The following is a 14,513-nucleotide window of genomic DNA, read 5'->3' as shown; positions in this document are numbered from 1 at the left end:
AAAAATTTTTGTTTTGTTTTATTACTTAAAAATTACTCAAAATAATAAAATTAAAAAAGCAATTTTATATTATAATTATAAAACAATAACATAATAATAAATTTAAGGATCCACACTCAAATTTCATATATTTATCACTACTATGCTGACAAGATTAAAAAAACGCCCACCATCTATGAACAAAAAATTGAACTAAACAAAAAGTCAAAATTATAAAAAAAAAAACGGTTAATTATTTATTAATAATTATAATTATATAACTTCAAATATTTACAAGTATTCATTTGTACATTTTACTTTAAGATCAATAATAAGGTCTTCTTGGGTTATTCAGTGGATTTGGTCGAAATCGGTAAGCTAACATCATCCGTTTCCTATATGACTCGTATTCATCATCGTTATTATCAACTTGATCAGGTTGTTCTAATCCTAATCCTTGATTTTGATCCCTCATAACACCTCTTCAAATGTAATTAAAATAAATTTAATTGAATGGTGTCATAAAAAAAAATCTTACTTATTTACTGGCTCGACAATTCCAGCTCCACTAGATCCTAAACCTTGCCCTTCTGACCAACCCAGTTTTTGTAACATTTTAAACCCAATGTTATCCTCTTTTAATTTGAACTCTTTATAATCGGATAAACTTGGTTGTCGACCTTCTTTAACCGCAGTGGATTTTTCCATAAATTTTTTCAGCTCTTCAGGGGGAAGAAAATCTCCTATATGATGTTTTCCTTCAGCTTGACGAGTTAGTTCGTTAGCCCATTGTTGAGTGGCCACCATTTCCTAAAATATTATGAAAGAATTTTAATCAAAGTTATTGAAAAATTTGATTTATAACCTTTTCACGTAATCTATGTTCCCAAGTTCCACCTTCAATTTCTTCATCGGAATCATATTCGTATTTATTTTTCCCAGCCATTTTCAACCGTTCAACTTCCTGTCTTTTCTTGATCATCTCCTGGTACAAAATGTTAATTTTATAGTGATCTTCAACTTTCCTCCAATCGTCTTCACTTAAATTCGTCGATCCATAAGTAGTCATAGCATATTGGATCAAAGCGGGATCGCTCCTTGTTATTTTTGAAATCAAAACATTTCCAGGACTACTTGTAACAATGGTAGGTGGTGGAATCGACATGTCTTTATCGCCCCATCTACTTTTTCTCTTCCTTTTCGGTCTATCTCCATTTTTATTTCCGCGTTTCTCATCATCATCATCGATTCCATCTTGTTCATAGGTGTCTTCCGGCTGATAGCTGTTCTCCTCTCGTGCCTCCAACTCCATTTTGAACTGTTCGACGAGTTGTTGGTACTGACGATATGCAGCGGACTCTTTATGGAACAGAAACCTACAACACACGCGTAATGAGACAAGTAAACCGTAGCAGGCACGGGGCGGCCGCGTCGCTCCGGGAGACCACGAGCCCTGCATACCACAGACTGGGGTCTTGTGTTTTACGTTGGCGCACCACGTCCTCTATTCCGGGGCCGCACTGTGCTACCATGCGCCCTAGGGACGCCATCGCTTCATAATCAGCTGTACCTGCGGGAAATACTGCACAAAACCGTCACTAGACAACCCCCGGAATTTAAATTTTAAAGAAAATTAAACAGAATTGGCTTGATATTATAAGATTGATTATAAGAGTTTAAAAAAAATTAATTTTGTAAATAATCAAAACAGTTCTGTTAAGAATAATGATTTTAGTAGATTTTGATATAATCAAGTATGGATTTAATTAAAAATTGGATTTATTTTTATCATCCCTACTTGTATATAGCCTACAAAATCTTTTATGAATTCAATCACCCCATAAGATTATTAACTTTTTAATATATTTGATCCAACCGCATCATCTAAAGGGAAATCCTGTAATAAAAATCCAAAAAGAAAAAATCGTTTTAGTTACCTGCGGTCATATCTCGAAAAGGCATTCCACCAACGATCGTTGTGGCTGGAACCAATGGAATTGCTGTAGGGGGTGGTATATTCATAGGGGGCATCTGTCCGGTCATGGGCGGTGGCGGCTGATTAACAAACGTCGGTGGTGGTGGTGCTTGAATAATAGGACAAGCGGTCGTCGTCAACAACGGTGGTGGACAATTTATGTTTATGTTATTAATTGGTGGAGCGATTCCCATTCCAGGTGGTGGAAGCACAGGTTGCGCCATCAACGAGGGAATATTATTAGTTACAGGAGGGGGAGGGGGAACCCCTACAGGAACTTGATTTTGTATCGGCACCGTAACAATATTTTGTATGAGAGTTTGATTTTGTGGAGGAGGTGGAGGTGGAGGAGGCGGCGGAAGTGTTTGTACACTAATTTGATTGGCAATCTGATTAGTAATCTGATTAGTAATTTGATTTGAAATCTGGTTCGAAATTTGATTTGTAATCTGGTTCGAAATTTGATTTGTAATCTGGTTCGAAATTTGATTTGTAATCTGATTCGAAATTTGATTTGTAATCTGACCTGTAATTTGACTTATTTGTGGTGGGATTGTTTGAACCAAAATATTTTGAGGAGGAGGAATAGTAGTGGGTGGAATTACATTCGGTGGTGGTAAACATGTTGGAATGGGAGGAACCTCTGAAGTGGGCGGTGGGACTGTAATATTTAAGCTGATTTCTAAATTAGGTGGTGGAACAGATTTATTTGGAGGTGGAACATTTTTAATAAAATCAGGATCTGAAATGTTCTTCTCTAAACAATCACTTGGTGTTGGGATGTTAACGATATCAAGAGGTTTAGGATTTGGTATTTCATTTAATTGTATTGGAGAAGGCGGCGGGATATTTTGAACTTGAATAGGTGCTGGAGGTGGAATTGTTAAGGCATTTAAAGGATCCGGCTGTGGAATATTATGAACTTGAATTGGATTTGGTGGTGGTATTGATGTTAATTCAATTGGAGGTGGTACGTTAATTACACTTGTTGTTGTAACCGTTTCTTGAATAACAGCTTGATTTGGTGCGGGTGGTGGTAAAGTAACTGTTGTTAAAACGGTTGTTGGTGTAATAATATTAGCTACATTATTAGCTAAAATATCATTTGCTGTTGGAACAACAATTGATGATATTGTGTTCTGCACAATTTGAGGTGGTGGCATATTTAATAAAACAGGTGGTGCTGTTATAACCGTTTCCGTTCCGGAATTAGTATAAATACTAGGTGGAGGCACTAAATTCTTTAACAAAGGTTGTCCAATTGCATTCTGTGCAGTTAAATTTTCAAAAGTTGCCTGAGATAATAAATTACTATAAGTTGTTGTTATGTTTATTTTTGGTTCATATGTAGGTTTATCAGAAAACCGTGTTATTCTAGGTTTAACTCTTTCTTTTGGTGATTGTGATCCTCTCGTTTGTGACCATCTACTCGATTTATTCCTATCGTCAAAGTTTTTTTCTAAACCATCTTTTGATTTATACAGTTTAGTTTTCTCTGTCACTTTCTTATCTTTCAATTGTTTGTACTGATCCAAAAAACTTCCATCATTTGAAAAAACATTAAATCCGTGTTTCTTATCGTGTGATTTCAACAAACTAAACAAAAACAATGATTAATGAATCATTATTTTAGAATGTTATAGAAACCTTTTAGATGATTTTACGGGTGGTGTGGTGGTGGTTGATGCTTTAGGTTCTGTACTAGAACTAACTTGTCCTTTCTGTTTTTGCTCTAGCCTAGCTTGAATTTCTTTCTTCTTCTCTTCAATCACCTTTTCCTGGTGGGACATCTGCGCAAAACGGTCGTTGCGGGTTATTTTACTTTGAAAAACTTCTGTGGCCCCTTTCTTAGACATTTTTTTATCAATAAATTTTAGAAAATTTATCAATTTTATTTTCACTCAGCGTTTATTTGGCTTTACAACTGTCATTTTTTTGACATATAGGGTTAAATTTTCAAATAACCTAATTTACAAGAACGACAAGAACATTTAACCTAATAAATTAGATATATTGTAAAATTTGCTTTATTTCAATATTGCATCTTTATTTATTTCTTGAGGATTAAATAAACATGAAAATTAATTTTTTTATAACAATAATTCATTATTCTTTTATTAATAATTTAGATGGCGCTAGTAGGTGTCTCATAAAATTAGACAGGTTTGTTTGGTGAGGTTATGTCAATCATTTTAAGTGCAACATATTTTTGCAAGTTAAACAATTTTAAAAGCATAAAAAAGTGATTTTGTACCTAAAGAATGGCTCCAACCTGTACTCCCGATAAGAAAAATGGTAAGATTTTAACCTAAAAGGTTAAAACAGAATAAAAACTATAATGACAGATGATCAATCATTTTTTGTAATAATAAATGTTTTTTTATTTATATTAAATAATTTTTTTTAGACTATGAAAATGAACGATTAGGTTCGAATGAATTGTATTTCACCACAACAGACTTTAACGGTCTTAGTGCTAACAACAGCGCAACGGAATTAAATAATGAATCTTTACAAATGAGTAAATTACATGAACAATTTCCGGAATTAGGAGAACATTTTAATTTAATTAAAAAAGTTGGTCACGGAACCTTTAGCACTGTTTATTTAGCTACTGTAAAAACGAATAAAGACAAACAATATGCAATAAAACATGTTGTTCCAACTTGTCACCCCGATCGAATACGTTTTGAATTACAATGCTTAAAAGATATTGGGTAAATCTTAAAATAATAATTATATATGAAATAAAATAGTTTAAATAAACTTTTAGAGGCGCTGAGAATATAGTTGGGGTTGATTTATGTTTTCGTAATTTAAATAATGTTATTTTTGTGATGCCTTTTCAACAACACGATTTTTTTGGGGTAAGTTATAATTTAATTAAAAAAACGTGCTTAATAATTTTTTTAATAGGATTACGTAACTGAAATGGACACTGAAGAAATTGCATTATACATGAAAAACTTATTAAAAGCAATCGCTAGAGTTCACAGTTTTAACATTGTTCATAGAGATATTAAACCAAGCAATTTTTTATATGATCGAAAAAACAGAAAATATCTTTTAGTTGATTTTGGTTTAGCACATACAGTAACTGACCCAATAAAACCGATAGAAACGATTAAAAAACGAAAACGCGAAGATTCCCCACCTGTATGTCTTATAAATTTTTTAATTTAAGTTTTTTTAATTAACTTTATTTTAGACGTCAAATGTGTCAAAAAAGCCAAACTTATCTAAATTACCTAAGAAAGGTAGTAGCCAAAAAGAAAACGATGTAAATTTAAAATTAAAAACTGTTACAAGACAATTATCTTTTATGAATAGTTCAAATTCAGTTCAGTATGTTTCAAATGGAGCTGCTGCTGGTTCTAGTGTATTTTCTAAGTCTCCCCCGATGAAATCAAGCTTAGAAACTAACCAGCTAAATCAATGCGGTTGTTATGGAAAAGCAAGAACTTGCGCTAAATGTTTAGCTAAGAAAAATTTGAGAGCTTTAAGAGCTGGAACGCCTGGTTTTCGCCCACCAGAGGTTTTATTAAAATCTTTACAACAAGATACAGGTAAAAGTAAAGTCTAAAAAAATAAAACCCTCAAAATAACATTATTAAATTTTGTTTGAATTGCAGGTATTGATATTTGGGCAACTGGAATTATTTTATTATCCATTTTAAGCGGATCTTGTAATTTTTTTGCAAGTCCCGATGATGTAACAGCTCTCTCTGAAATAATAACCGTTTTCGGATTTAATGCTATTAAAAAAGTTGCTTCTCAATGTGGCCGGCATTTAATTTGTAGTGAAAAATGTCCACCTTTAGATTTAAGAAAGATTTGTCGTATATTAAAAATGAGAGATAAATTGATGAACTATTTAGAAACCGAAGAAATGTGTTTGAAGTGTAACCAATTAGAGGTGTTTTGTATTTGCATAGGAACCACTTTGTGTAAGGTAGTTATTTTTAATTTAATTTTTTTTAAATCATTAACTCCATATTAAAAATTACATTTTTTTTTAGAAAATTTGTGATAAATATCCAGATCAAGCATATGATCTCTTGTATAAATTGTTAGATGTTAATCCTAATACTAGAATATCTGCAGTGGAGGCATTGAATCATCCATTTTTTAGTAAAGTTTAATGTATTAGACAGTTCTTATTTGAAATAAGAAATTGAAATTATAGGACATACATAGTAAGTGTGTGATTTGTAATTAAAGTAGTGAATGTGTAAATTACAATAAATCACTTTCAAAAAATTTTATTATATTAAATGATTTCAAAAATTACATTTTCCTTAGAGCCTTGATGGTTCATTGGAATAAGCAACTTTTCTGGACAGGGTAACATTGTTACAACAGCATCATATTCCTTTTTTAATTCATTTTCATTTCCTTTGTTAAACAAATCAAAGATTTAAATTATCCATTAATAATAAACATTTTTTTGGAACATATGCAGTTCTGGGTCAGTTCTGTTAGATGGCGCTACGTTTAATCGAACGCAACGTTTAAATCGAATCAATTTCATATATTTTTCTTATATACTTTATATATTACTCAATTTATATAATGACAAATCGGATAATTTTGGCATCATTGTAGCTCGCCGTTGACAGCGCTATCAACAATTAAAAAAATCATCTGTGTAAAACAACTTCGCCTTCAATCAATCAAAACTACATATATTTAATTAACTATTTTATTGTTATAGAAATGCACAAATTCTAGAATCGTGATCTTTCTTATAACCTTGGTGAACAAGTAAATTTTATTTCAAAAAGATGGCGCTAGTTACTACGTTTTAGATAAATTAATTGCAATAAATACCAAAAACTTATTTCTAAAGTATATATAACGTTAATAAAAAGTTAAATGATTTTTAACAATATATAAAATGGCTTTAATACTTTATTTTAAAATAATTTTGTTTAAATATGTATTTAAAAGGAATTGAGAAATTTTTACCTAACGTACATTTATCCTAATTAGAACACCTCATCTTTATAACGTTTAAAAACAATAATTAAACAGTAATGATGTCTTAAAGAACCTAAGAAAGAATGCTGTAATTATTTTTTAATGTATTTTTTACTATTTACCTGTAGTAATTATTTTAGTACAAAAGGATCGTAATGTTTTGCCTGTGTAAATCGGAGATTTAAATGTCCAAGTAAAAGTGGTGGGGTAAATGTCGGTTGCGTTTCAGACATTTAACTAATTTGAAGTCACTCTGCTAAATGACTTTTAACGACTAAAACAGCACATTTAATCGTCTGCGGGTGCGTCAACGGGGCATAATAGTTTTTCAGCTTGTCTAGAAACGTAAATACTCGTCCCCGGTTTTAAAATAGACAAAACTTGGGTGATATTCAGTTTTCAATTACGCGTGGGGTTGTGTAAAACATCTATCTAAAATGTTCGATCAAGGAATTAATGTGCTTCAACCGAAAAAGTTACATGTGCAAAGGAACTTATTCAAAACGCCACGATTTGGTGATAGGGGTATCGTTGAAAATTTTGATCGCTATATACCGAGGAGGGCCGGAAATAACTGGGAGACTACTTTTGGAACGATACAGGAAGTTTCTCAAGGAGGTTCCTCAGGGAAAAAATCAAGGGATAATGGGGAGGCTTCGCGAGATAGTTCCGTTTATAATTGTTTGTTAAAAAATGAACTGTTGGGGGAGAGTATTGAAAATATTAAGATGCAATGTGATGAGAGGCAAACCATGACTCCAATTAAAACAAGAAAATTGTTTCAGTATGGTACACCAAAGGTAAGATTCATAATTAATAGTATTTTTATGTTTCATTTCACAACCTTAAAAAAGTCGTGTATTAAGTCCAAAAAGTCGATGATCTTTCACAGAACATTCGATTCAATTGCAAATGACGGTGAAAAACGATGACATCCTATTGTCTGCTTGCTCAGGAATAACAGTTTTTGCAAAATTAACAATAACCTTCAAAGGTTTTGAAACGCATCATTTTTTTTTTGTCGATTGATGAACTTTGAATTCGAAATACGAATTTGTTTGTGTCAAAAACTGGCTAAATTTACGCAATATCAAAGTCAAAATACTCTAAAAATAAATAAATACACTTAAATGCAGTCGTTATCAGTAATTTATACGAAGCGTGAATGTTTGTTGGTTCGTTTGCCCTAATTTCGTTCTGAAACGCATTGGTTATTAATATTATACAGTACTGGGTACATTACCATATGCTTTGGTTCTTAAATATTCATGGAAAACGAAAAAAAGAAAAAAAATAGGTTCTAACAATAGTGTAAAGAAAGTATTTTATTTTTTTTGTCTTTCTTCATCAATTTACACTCGAATTTTCACAATTAACGTGTATTTAGAACAGTAGTGTGTTGTACTAAATTATACTTTGTTCAGGTCAAAACGGGATGTCTAATTTTAAGTAGAAACGTTTTATGAGTTTATCAACTGTGTACCTTTCTTTTTTGGGGGACGATAATTACATTTACAGGGCTAGCTTTGGATACATCTAGTTAAAAATAAGACACGAATAATTAAAGTTTATGTTTTTATTGGTTTGTTGTTTTAAAAGTAGAGTGCGCAATAACAAAATCGACATAAGATTAAATTTAAAATTAACACTCAAGTCAAAAAAATTATTATTTAATGACGTTCAAAGATTATTTTCTTTATAGAAATAGTTGAGGTTTCACTTCGTTTTTAGAGTTTTCTTGGGACTCCATCAATAAATAAATACTAATAAATTAGTAGCAACCATAACCAACAACTTTATATAACTAAACAACCTAGAAGGAGGATTTAGCCCTTTATTGGTAATGCCTAGTCATCTGTTAATGGTGTCAAGATTTCTGTTAACACTGTCTATTCTTCTGCCAACTATATTCTGCAAGCAGTATTTAGTCTTCTACCAGCTGTAACTAGTCTTTTATTGAAAATATACACTTCTAGGAGTGGTATCTAGTATTTTGCCTTTGCTATTCGCCTTCTTTCAGAGTCTTTTTGACACATTTAACGTTTCTGGCTCCTTCACCTACATTGATTTCAACTCTCTCATTTTATTGATTCTAAATTCGTTTTTCTCATCTTTCTAGTTTTTCTGTCATTATTTCTGGTTTTAATAATAATAATTTGAGTTGATGTAAAAATAAATTTACCATGATATTTTAAATTGGGGGCTACCATTAGAAACCCATGTTAAAATAGAAAGATTAATTACGTGTCATGTTAGTTGTGGCTTATTTCTGGCGATATCTAATTAAAAATAGGACAGAGGGGTCCATATTTAATTCACTTTATATTTTAATACAGTAATGCACGGGTACCTTTTTTAACCCTAATATGTTTTTTTCTTAATAAAGTTCATGCTTAATGAATTCCTCTAATCTTTTCTGCCGGTGTCCTTTAATTAACCCAAAAATAGATTTAATTCTATTTTAATAGAATTCTTTTCATTAAATATAATGAAATGAAAAAAAAATTTTATTTCTTTATAATCTATATCATCATTTTGCAACCGTTTTATGGAATTTTTTTATTGACAAATTACCTCAACGTTTATTTATTTAATACTTAAGAAAATGTTTCATTTTATTTTATCATGTAAACAGATAAAATATCTTAGTTTACACGTAATTTGATCCGAGATAACGCAAGATGAAAATTATTTAACTAGGAATATCACGTGTATTAATTTCAAAAAATTCTTTGGACAGGAATCACTCCACAAAACGGTAGTTAACCGATTTATTACGTTTTATTACTTGGGGTCATAACCGCCCGCTTACATTTGTATTGTTATATAACCCACTCATTTAATAATAATAAGTGTGGGTCATTGGAAAATACAATTTTACAGTATGCACACGGTAATATTTTCAATAAATTGCAATAACCTTGTTGGTAAAATAGAAAAAAAAATGATGTTTGCGTTTTTTCACGGAATGCAACGTGCCGCTATTTTTAGAATTTCCATTGTAATCGACTAATAGAAAAGATAGAAAATTTCTTTTTTGAGGTTATTTCAAGGAATGCGACGAGAGATTGAAATTAGATGGGAAAAAAATTATTTTTTTTTCGGTTTAAATCGTTTGATTGAAACGGTTCCGTTCAAAAACTGGAGCAACCGCGGAGACAAGTGCCTTCACAAATATTGCGACACTATAATGATAAAGAGATAAAGAAGGAGAGTACAATCTGAAAGAGACAGGTGGAGAGGGATTAAGCCGAAATTTTTCTGTCGATAAGAAAAACGATTATTCTGTTGAATTTCATGGGAGAGGTTTTTGTGGTACGATTTTGGTAGGCTTAGGCCGTTAGGTATGCTTTGTTTCTTCGACGCCTTTTCCTTTTTTCTGCGTGGCGCTTGGTCCGATTAATTAAAATGTACTTTTCAATTTATAAAAAAGAGAAATGTACAAAACTGTAAAAGAGCTTTTTTTGTAATTCTTATTTCAAGAAGAAAGTAAAAAAAAGTATGATTTCTTTTCTATTGTTGAAGTTTTGAAACTTATTACTACAACTTTTATGGTTTATTTTCATTTTAACAAAATTTCAATTTTAACGAAATTTCAAAATGTAAGGTTATGTGACCAAAATTAGTGGTAGTAGTCTACACTCAACTTTCTCTAGTTCTATTAGGTATAAATAATATTTTTTTTAATTTGTCTGAGTCGTGTGATAATAAGAAACCAATACTTTATGAACCATGAAGATTTCGATTCTTCTTTCTGATATGTAATTGATTCATTAAATGTAACTTAATAATTAATAATAATTTGATCTTATGAGTATCCCTGAAAATGTTGAGAGAGTGATAATATCAGTCCAGCTATGATATTAATTGTACTGCCTTGGCCTCGGCTAATCTTACCACCTCAGCTGTGGTATTTAGCCTTCCTAAGCCGAGGTCGCTTGCGGCCGAGGCAGTGCAGTATATATGAACCAATTTTGTACTACTGTAACATTAATATACGGTCTCGGTCAGAAGCAACCTCGGCTTGAGAAGGTTAATTACCACACCTGACGCTGTAAGGTAAGCACTACAATGTATATGAACCAGTTTTGTACTGCTTTGGTGTTAATTGTACTGCCTCGGCCTCAAACGACCTCAGCTTAAGAAGGCTAAATACCACAATTGACGTTATAAGCTTAGCAGAGGCAGTACAATATATATATATGAATCAATCTTATACTGCTGTGGTATTAATTGTACTGTAATGTCAAAAGTTGCTCACAACATTAAATTTTTTAAAAAGTTTTTGAGGTTTTTGTTGGTATTGCTTAAAGGTCCATATAAAATTAAATAATTAAGTATTTTCGATAACTAAATAATTGAATTTAAAACGTAATAAAAATAAACAATTAAGCATCAAATTTCAATTATTTAATTATAATTATAAAATCGAAAAGTGAATTATCTTTTTGAATGTAAAAAGTTTAAACGTCAATGTGACATAAATTTCTTCTCAATGATACCAACTGTTTAACTAACTTCATAACAATCAAAATTTTTTTTACGAAATTTTAGTTTGAAGTTTCCCATAACGGACTGAGATGGTGTTAATAACTTGTTTAAATAAAAAAGAAATGTTTGTTTAGTTTGCGTAAAAACGAAGTAGTGATAGATTAAATTGAAAGAGAAACCCAAATAGAAAATTTCTCTCGAACCCGTAAGAAAAAGGAGTTAATGAATAAAACAAATGCGTTAGTGTGGTTCGGGTTAATAATTCTTTCGCAAAACGATTATTTCATTTTAGTATTATTATTTTTTTGGGCAACTTACGCACTACGATTTACGAAATGACCGAGCATTTATTAAATTAGCTCGAGCGGCGCGTCAATTAAAAGATTTACGCGGAAGTTGCGTTTTTTTTTTACTTAACTTGCTGTCAAATTTTGATTTACGGCCTTTCTAAAAGCAAGTTTCGACAATAAAAAAATGCTAATTTCTGAAATATGAATTAAATTATAGTGTAATCATCAAACCGTTTAAATATGTACGATTTAAAATTGATTTCGTTATTCAATATGCGATTTTAAACCTTCGAAGTAGACAAACAATTTAAATTCAATGACGTCGCATTAGAACTGCAACTATATGCATTAGAATTACAATAACGAACGAGTGCATACGTTAAATGGAATATGACATACATTTCATGCTCGTAAAAGGACACAGGGTTATCGAGAGACCTAAATTTTTGAAATAATACATAAAACATTTTGTTATTTTAATTTTTTTTGTATTTCAGAATGAAAATACACCTCAAAAACATCCAACAAGTCCTTATTCAGTATCCCCGTTAAGTCAAAGTAGTCAAAGACTTCTTCGGTCACCCCACAAAGCAACAAGAAAAATTTCCCGGATTCCATTCAAAGTACTTGATGCTCCGGAACTTCAAGATGATTTTTATTTAAATTTGGTGGACTGGTCGGTCCAAAATGTGCTTAGCGTAGGGTTGGGAAGTTGCGTTTACTTATGGTCGGCATGCACTAGTCAAGTAACGAGACTTTGCGATTTATCAGGGGATAATAATGCGGTTACTTCGGTGGCGTGGAGCGAAAGGGGTCATTTAGTCGCCGTTGGTACTCACTTAGGATATGTAACGGTTTGGGACGTTGCCGTTAATAAACAAGTTAATAAATTGATGGGGCATTCGGCGAGGGTGGGCGCTTTAGCATGGAATGGGGATGTTTTAAGTTCCGGAAGTAGAGATCGATTTATCTTACAAAGAGACACAAGAACACCACGTACGTATAAAATTTGATATCAACTAAAGATTGAGTCATTAATTTATGTTTACACTATTTTAATATTGACTCATGGTGTGGTTTAAACTGCAAAAAACACTATGTTGATTTTACGTTATCTATTTTAACAAACTATAGATATAGTTTATACATATACAGTTAATTTCACTTAAGATGCAATATACAAAAATATATTTTCATAGAAACCAGGGCGTATCTACTTACTTTGTCCTACATAAAATGCAAAATATATATATAATTTGACATTACAGTCAAAATATATAACATGCCTGTGCTATTAAGATATGTTGCATTTTATGTGGGACAGTGCAAGTGCATAGTAGTTTCGTAATTATGGTTCGTTCATTCATATATTACATTTCAACATTATTTCTTATATTTTTATCAGCGAAATACATAAATTTAACAATACAAAACAATATAATTGCACATTTTCTTGTGTTTAAAAGTTATTTTAAAAACGTTTCGCCGATAACAAAAATAATCAGTCGAGACCTTTTGTATTTTTCGACATTCCAACCAAATCTTGTCGTTAACCATACATTAGAGGTAAACAATAGATAAAGGAGCGGTTGATAACTACTTATTGTTTTTGCGTTTAAACAAATTTGATAATTTTTTTTAGCTTCTATTATTGAAAGAAAACTGGTTGGACATCGCCAAGAAGTTTGCGGTTTAAAATGGTCACCAGATAAGCAATATTTAGCGTCTGGAGGGAACGATAATCGACTGCACGTTTGGAATATGCAGTCATTAAGCTCAGTACAAACATATACAGACCATTTAGCCGCTGTTAAAGCCATCGCTTGGTCACCCCATCACCACGGATTATTAGCTTCCGGCGGAGGGACTGCCGATAGATGTATTCGATTTTGGAACACTTTAACGGGACAACCGATGCAATGTGTCGATACGGGTTGGTTAAAATGAATTTCATTCGATTAAGATATTAATTAATTCCTTTTAGGTTCTCAAGTATGCAATTTAGCTTGGTCAAAACACAGTTCGGAATTAGTCTCGACGCATGGTTACTCGCAAAATCAAATTTTAGTGTGGAAATATCCAAGTTTAACTCAAGTTGCGAAATTAACCGGGCATTCGTATAGGGTGCTTTATTTGGCTTTATCACCGGATGGCGAGGCGATAGTGACAGGGGCTGGAGATGAAACGTTAAGATTTTGGAACGTTTTTAGTAAAGCGCAGTCACAAAAAGAAACGCGTAGCGTATTAAGTTTATATACTGGGATACGCTAATTAAAATTAATTAATTAAAGATTTATTTAATGACTGAGAACAAATTTAGGTAATTTTTGATTTAATATTGTATATTTATAATTGATTTATTATAGAAAAGTAAAAGTCGTTTATAACTTTATTATATAAATATATTAATTTAAAGAGTTATAATTATTAATTTAGAATTTATTTCTTAAATTTTTTTTTATTTTTTTGTGATATTAATTTACATCTATATTAGTTATTATGCTTCATATTGCTGTAAAATCTTTTTATTTTGTTATAGTACAAATAAAAATTAATTTTTTTCATTAAGAGCTAGTCAATTTCATTTTTTTCTTAGTATTTAATTAATTTTGTATAAAATTGTTGTAATAAAGAACATCTTGGGGATACTCACCTTTTTTTAGACCTTAACAAATAAAATCCACTAAAATTTTTTTAATTATTTTATTTATAAGAGAGTCTAATAAGATAATTTCGGTTTATTTTAATTAATTTTTTTAATTACTTCGACTAAACTAAATCGCTATACCTATATCGAT

At 31.2% G+C, this 14,513-nt stretch overlaps 3 protein-coding genes across 5 annotated transcripts; 2 read left to right on the top strand and 1 right to left on the bottom strand.

Annotated features, from left to right (window-relative positions):
• Positions 1–223: 223 nt before the first annotated feature.
• LOC111428298 (uncharacterized) lies at positions 224–3,885 on the bottom strand. 2 transcript variants are annotated; one of them, XM_023063759.2, is made up of 6 exons: positions 3,602–3,885; positions 1,917–3,550; positions 1,441–1,561; positions 845–1,355; positions 518–789; positions 224–461 (listed from the first exon to the last, which is right to left on the bottom strand). In XM_023063759.2, exons 1-6 carry the CDS (start codon positions 3,808–3,810, stop codon positions 305–307), a joined length of 2,904 nt encoding a protein of 967 aa, XP_022919527.2. In that variant the 5' UTR covers positions 3,811–3,885; the 3' UTR covers positions 224–304. The 2 variants fall into 2 exon arrangements, with proteins under 2 accessions (XP_022919527.2, XP_022919528.2); XM_023063760.2 differs by having other exon boundaries at positions 526–789.
• A 200-nt stretch (positions 3,886–4,085) lies between these two features.
• On the top strand, positions 4,086–6,219 carry LOC111428464 (cell division cycle 7-related protein kinase-like). Of its 2 annotated transcripts, none has more exons than XM_023063983.2 (7): positions 4,086–4,249; positions 4,362–4,671; positions 4,728–4,821; positions 4,871–5,110; positions 5,163–5,520; positions 5,587–5,906; positions 5,974–6,219. In XM_023063983.2, the coding sequence occupies exons 1-7, from the start codon at positions 4,216–4,218 to the stop codon at positions 6,094–6,096; spliced, it is 1,479 nt and encodes a 492-aa protein (XP_022919751.1). In that variant the 5' UTR covers positions 4,086–4,215; the 3' UTR covers positions 6,097–6,219. The 2 variants fall into 2 exon arrangements, with proteins under 2 accessions (XP_022919751.1, XP_022919750.1); XM_023063982.2 differs by having other exon boundaries at positions 5,163–5,526.
• A 911-nt stretch (positions 6,220–7,130) lies between these two features.
• Positions 7,131–14,361, top strand: LOC111428276 (fizzy-related protein homolog). The gene is made up of 4 exons (XM_023063734.2): positions 7,131–7,734; positions 12,213–12,711; positions 13,358–13,648; positions 13,700–14,361. The coding sequence occupies exons 1-4, from the start codon at positions 7,372–7,374 to the stop codon at positions 13,984–13,986; spliced, it is 1,440 nt and encodes a 479-aa protein (XP_022919502.1). The 5' UTR covers positions 7,131–7,371; the 3' UTR covers positions 13,987–14,361.
• Positions 14,362–14,513: the final 152 nt, after the last annotated feature.

This window comes from Onthophagus taurus, chromosome 10 (genome assembly GCF_036711975.1).
Source record: "Onthophagus taurus isolate NC chromosome 10, IU_Otau_3.0, whole genome shotgun sequence".
NCBI lineage: Eukaryota > Metazoa > Arthropoda > Insecta > Coleoptera > Scarabaeidae > Onthophagus > Onthophagus taurus.
The sequence above is the reverse complement of the archived record's forward strand: the minus strand, read 5'-3'. Positions and strand labels throughout refer to the sequence as shown.

Coding starts and splice junctions, on each gene's coding strand:
- LOC111428298 (XM_023063759.2), bottom strand. CDS start 3,810: ATGTCTAAGAAAGGGGCCACAGAAGTTTTTCAAAGTAAAATAACCCGC. Junction 3,551..3,601: donor CCCGTAAAATCATCTAAAAG/GTTTCTATAACA, acceptor GTTTTTGTTTAG/TTTGTTGAAATCACACGATA. Junction 1,356..1,440: donor ACACAAGACCCCAGTCTGTG/GTATGCAGGGCT, acceptor CGTGTGTTGTAG/GTTTCTGTTCCATAAAGAGT.
- LOC111428464 (XM_023063982.2), top strand. CDS start 4,216: ATGGCTCCAACCTGTACTCCCGATAAGAAAAATG. Junction 4,822..4,870: donor AACAACACGATTTTTTTGGG/GTAAGTTATAAT, acceptor TTTTTTTAATAG/GATTACGTAACTGAAATGGA. Junction 5,907..5,973: donor TAGGAACCACTTTGTGTAAG/GTAGTTATTTTT, acceptor ATTTTTTTTTAG/AAAATTTGTGATAAATATCC.
- LOC111428276 (XM_023063734.2), top strand. CDS start 7,372: ATGTTCGATCAAGGAATTAATGTGCTTCAACCGAAAAAGTTACATGTG. Junction 7,735..12,212: donor TTCAGTATGGTACACCAAAG/GTAAGATTCATA, acceptor TTTGTATTTCAG/AATGAAAATACACCTCAAAA. Junction 12,712..13,357: donor AAGAGACACAAGAACACCAC/GTACGTATAAAA, acceptor AATTTTTTTTAG/CTTCTATTATTGAAAGAAAA.